Here is a 5,601-nt window from a genome sequence, read left to right as displayed (position 1 = left end):
CAGATAGGGATTGTGCAGGTGGCTGGGCTTACGTGAGGAGGCTTTCTGAGAACTTGCCGTTTTCCCTGTCCTAAAAGTACCACTTGATAACCTTTGGTTTAAATAGTGCAGTGCTTCCTTAAGCTTATTTTTAAATGGCTTTCCTTTCCTAGATGCAAGGGAAAGCTTTTTCCTGACGAGGACAGTCGAGCCTTAGAACAGGCAACCCAGAGAGGCTGGGTGGGCTCCGTCCGTGGAGGTTTTCAAAATTCGACTGGATAAAGCAGCATGGTCTTACCCCATGGCAGACTCTGCTTTGAGCTCTTGAGGTCCCTTCCAACCGGGATTAGCTTAGGATCCTACATAGCTTTTTCTAGAAAGCTTTATGTTGGTATAGTGTATTTTTGTAATCATTCTTTACCTTATTTCCACTACTGATGCAAAGCAGGCATTCATTTTTTTTGTAAGTGCAGAAGCATGAATGCTTACTCTGCTGTGCATTAATCTGTCAAACTGCTACCTATTACTGCTCCAGGTTTTTTCACAAGCTATTCAAATCCTATTTACACTGCTCTCTTCTAGGTAGATACCTGCTCTTCCTGGTTAATTCAGAGTACAGTCTAGGCATTTAGTAGTTTCATTTAATTCTCTACAGCCTACTAAGACCTGGCTACAGTTTGCTGTACCAAGAATGGTAGTGACCAGCATACAGTGGCAGTCATACTGTTGCTCCTCTTTAGTGAAAGATTTTGTGAAAAATACAAGACAAGCAAGAGGCTAGTTTGCTAATTTTCAAAAAGTGACATTTGAGTCTCCAAATACACATTCAGAAATGCAAAATTTCTGAATGAAATGAGGGTTGAATGAGCCAGTTCATCCTAGTATCCATTTCCTATAGAAGATATACACGAGTCTCATTAAATAATGAAACTCATAACACCCCTTTACTCTCTAGATGTAGGTCACTGCGAGTGTGCTAGCAAGCAGGATCACAGGTAACTTCCAGGTAGACATGAATTCACTTCCTTATTGCTGTTACGACACCTGATGATAAGAGGGTGCTGCTGGCAGTGAGAGCAAACGTCTCATCTAAGCTGGCTGGTTTTTTTCTTAATCTCTCAATTGATTTACAATCCCCACAGCAATGCAAGTATGTAAAAAGTTACAGTAGGGTCTTGCATATTAGAACAGTAGTCTGGCGTGAGCTTTAAGAGAACTCTGAACTCTTGGAATAGGTTACATACCTTGGAAACATGATACTGTCATCTATGGAGTCTGAAATACACCAAATCATAACGCTTAATCATCATCTCAGTTTCTATAGAACACCATGACATTAAAATCCATTCGTCTCATTTTGCATGTTGTATTTTGCTTAGTGCTTTACAAGGGCTCCTGAGCACCCCAGTCAAATGTGGTTTGGGAAATGAAGTTTTCCTTCCTTTTATAGTATTCTCTGTTTCTACATGGATGATCCTCACTAAAACCAGGAAAAAATGAACTATCATGTCAAACATTTTCAGACAACATAAAGATTCTCTCAAGTGAACATAACAATCATTTCCATGTCAGATCTTGGAAGAGCACAATTTACTATATCAGATTTTTTTTTTTAAAGCTCTATAATAGATAAAATTACTGTATTTTAAGTGACTGCATTACTCACAAGGCAATTTTGTTTAACAGCAGGATTACACATTGAAGTAAAAGTCGTGGTTAGTTATTTTTTCAGTTTGTACTTTGGAAGTATCATCTGACATCCCAAACAATTTTAACAATACTTTATTTTGCTGGCAGTTTCCAGCTGAGCTGAAGCATTAATGAATAAAGTCCTGATCCTTCAGAGATTTACTTACTCTGACTGGACCCAGTAAATTCAGTAGAACTACTCAGACACAGGCAGTTGTGTCACTCCCTGTGGAGGAGAGGCTTTAGTTTGCAGCCCCCATAAAACAGTCACTTTTTCAGGACATGGAAAGGTCAGCACACGAAAAGTCTGTGACTTACCTACACTTACAGTGCTTTCAGGGCTGTTGGGAAAAATTGCTTGTTCTGCGGTAGAGCTTGCTGGACAGCACTCACAAAGTTTATGTAGATAAAATCATTAGCCTTGGGGTTATGACACAAGCAGCTTCATTAGGCAATCAGATTTTGCCTCAGAGATTTGAAATAATACTAAAAAACAAGTTACCGATAAACAGCTTCTGTTAATAAAATAAGCTTGCATATAGGAAATTATGTCTTATTCTGTTAGTTTATGATGTAGTAAATAACAAGAGTCCAGCTTTTAGAAGCTGAAAAACAACAACTTAAAAGCAAAGGTACACTTTCTTGAGATAAAGTATTTTACCCTTGGAAAATATTTAACTTTACCTGGCAACTAGATAGAGGTTCTATCACTTAACTTCTTTAAACAAACCACATATTTTCTTAAAAGATGAGCTATAAAGAAGATTCTAGGGGTTTCGTGTAGCTGTTCCTGCAATAGCCTTCTTAGTCTGTTATGTAGGAGATTAGACTGTATGATCATAACAGTGTTTTCTCTCCTAAAAATAAAATCCCCAAAATAATTTAACTTAATACTCACGTAGGTACTTTTTGAAACATGCTATGCTTTGGGAGAGGTGAAAGCAACCGTATAAATAGAACTGTCAAATGCACAAACTGTATTTTTTTTCTCATTTTCAATTTGAGCAGTTTTAAGCATGTTACCAGCAGCAGCGATTTGTGTGAATATTTCACAGACCAGCAATTCTCCCTTTCACACTCTGTGCTTCCAAAAGGTTGTTATGAAAACACCACCGAGGAAGTCAAAAGACACCCTTGATGATCTCTTTCTTTGACTGCTGCGGCTCCTCTGGCCACTGCAGAGCAGATGCAGCACATGTACTGTTGGTGATACCTGGTAGTCAGTTTGAGCAGAGGTGGCGTATGGGGTTACCCACAACTACCCTACGGTTGCTGTATGCACCCCAGGACAGCTGCGCACCTATTCCATGAGGACTCTCTGCCTACTGGGGGTGGCTGGCAACGACAGAAGTGACCTGGAGACAGAAATAAGGTGTCAGTGCAAAGGGCAGCTGTAGCAAAGTAGGTACTGGAAGAGGCAAGTGAAGGCCCAAAGATGGTACGGTGTACTTGCTTCCTCCCCCAAAATATCAGCATGCCTATTCAGAACTTAATTAACAGACTCAGGTAGTGAAAAAACACATACATAAAGGTTTCAGTGATTTTTTTTCCCCCTTAATTATAGCAAGAATGATTTCAAAATGCAGTTCGGCTACAAACTGGTGCTGAAGGAACACGAGGGGGTGGTCTCTGACACATGAAGGAACAAGTCATGCTCCAAACAATGCTTGAGAAGTTAAGCAGATACATTCAGAAGGGTTAAAGACATTTAAGCTGTTTTGTTTTTTTTTTTTAAATTTATTTAGTAGAATTAATGTCAAATTAAATTGCATGAAACATTTTTCTAGTATGGTGTGAGCGAGCTGTAATGAGGTAACAATGTTAGCTGCAGGAAATGGCTGACAGTTTGATTCTTATACGGCTGCAAGCATTTATGTGGACAGAGCACTGTCCCCACATACATCCGCATGTTATTTTTCCAGTGAGGCACCCATCAGAACATTAACCTTTCAAAAGTATTATTTTACCCCCCGCTTTTGCGTAAAAGGTGAATTTTGTTCTAATAACAAAAACCACTGTTAAGAGTCATTTCTTATGCCAGCTCAGTCTAAATATCAATGTCTCTGAGCATTAACTTGTGTCTTAAATGTATTTTCTTACAGTTGTTCTCTCTCCATAGGGCTGAATTCCACAATGTTGAGAGGAGTCGCTCACAGTGCCAAAGATACATTTACTCTTCTGTTGGCAAGATCTCAGTACTGTAACCCGGGATTGAATTTTTCATCAGTATGGACTGAAGTAGCAAACAGAAGCTTCCTAATGCATTCCACTTACACAACCGATGCAAAATCAAGAGAGGAAAATAAAAAAACCATTGAGAGCCTCTACAGATTGTCAGTTGACATTAAGAAAATACGCCGACTAAAGGAATGGGTCCTTCTCCAGGATGTGGCCTACGTTAAAGAAATTGCTGGTATCTTGCAAGAAATGGGAGCAGATGAGACTGTTGTAGCCAACATTTTAGAACGCTGCCCAGAGGCAATTCTCCATACCCCTGCAGAGATAAACTCTCAAAGAGCTCTATGGCAATTGGTATGCCAGAATGAAAAACAGTTGATTAAATTAATAGAGCAGTTCCCAGAGTCTTTTTTTACTACCAAATATCATGAGCACCAGAAGGCAAATATACTGTTTTTTCAAGAGCTGGGACTTAAGAATAATATTATCACCAGGTTCTTGACAAGCGCACCCAATATTTTCTATAATCCTGTTGAGAAAAACAAGAATGTGATAGAGACATTACAAAGAAATTATTTAAGTTTAGGAGGTTCTGATGCAAATATGAAGGTCTGGATACTGAAGCTATTGAGCCAAAATCCATTTATTTTATTAAATACCTCCACTACAATCCAGGAGAACTTGGAATTTCTCCAGAAGAATGATTTCACTGACCGTGAAGTTCTACAGCTGCTGTCCAAACTTAAAGGTTTCATTTTTCAGCTTACTTCTGCTACTATGCAGAAGAGTATGCTTTTTTCCAAAAACGTCTTTAAGTGCAGCAATCAAGAATTAAAACAGCTAGTACTGAAATGCCCAGCCCTTCTCTACTACTCTGTTCCAGTTTTGGAAGAAAGACTTGAAGGACTACTGAAGGAAGGAATTTCTGTAGCACAGATTAGAGAGACACCAATGGTACTGGAGTTGACAACACAAATTGTTCAGTACCGAATTAAAAAACTCTCTGCTTTGGGATATGATGTAAAGAGTGGAACTCTAGAAAGCTTGAATGGTACTAAGAAAGATTTTGAAGTCAATTATAGTAAGATACAATCAAAGAAGGAGAGACCAATTTTTAATCCTGTTGCTCCTATACACATTGAAGATTAATTTGAATGCTGTACTTTAAATTATGCAAAAGAAAATTGTCAAAGAAAAAAAAAAGAGATGTTGGTTCTTTGAGAAGAGCCAAAACAAAGGTAATCTTAACCAGATTGTAGTCTTACACTGTACTTTGTCCTGGAGTGGGTCTTACAACTGTAGCTTTCTAATGCTTTCAAATAATATCATAGAACCTGGTTATGATAAAGATTGTCTTTTTTCCCAGGGAGTATCTCACTTCTCTCCCCCCCGCCCCCCCAGTTCTGTTACATTTCCTTATCTAACAGGGCATTAACTGCTTTGGAATTTCAGCTCTGTCACTACACAGTCCAGCCTGTGGTAGTGATTCACACAATCTTTATCTGAGAAAGAGAAAAGGACAGTTATTTTTCCAGCAGTGTTCATCAACCCACTGGTTCACTGACTTTTGGAGACTCTTTTGGACTTCCATTCCTTACTGCTGCAGTAAGTAGCTCTAGCTCCTGGATCCTGACCTGCAGCACACTTGACTTCTCAGATAGGAAAGCCTAGCTCGAGCCCAGTCTGAGAGCAGGGGCAGGACATAATACTTTTTATTTAGTGACTGCTACAGTGAGGCCTTAGTATATACTGTTT

The 5,601-nt window shown here is 39.0% G+C and overlaps 1 protein-coding gene across 1 annotated transcript; it reads left to right on the top strand.

The window, feature by feature from the left end:
- Positions 1 to 1,950: 1,950 nt before the first annotated feature.
- MTERF2 (mitochondrial transcription termination factor 2) lies at positions 1,951 to 4,995 on the top strand. The gene is made up of 2 exons (XM_009702644.1): positions 1,951 to 1,958; positions 3,771 to 4,995. The coding sequence occupies exons 1-2, from the start codon at positions 1,951 to 1,953 to the stop codon at positions 4,993 to 4,995; spliced, it is 1,233 nt and encodes a 410-aa protein (XP_009700946.1).
- Positions 4,996 to 5,601: the final 606 nt, after the last annotated feature.

This window comes from Cariama cristata, unplaced genomic scaffold (genome assembly GCF_000690535.1).
Source record: "Cariama cristata isolate BGI_N322 unplaced genomic scaffold, ASM69053v1 scaffold32046, whole genome shotgun sequence".
Classification (NCBI taxonomy): domain Eukaryota; kingdom Metazoa; phylum Chordata; class Aves; order Cariamiformes; family Cariamidae; genus Cariama; species Cariama cristata.
Note: the sequence above shows the minus strand (reverse complement) of the source record. Positions and strands in the feature narration are given on the sequence as shown.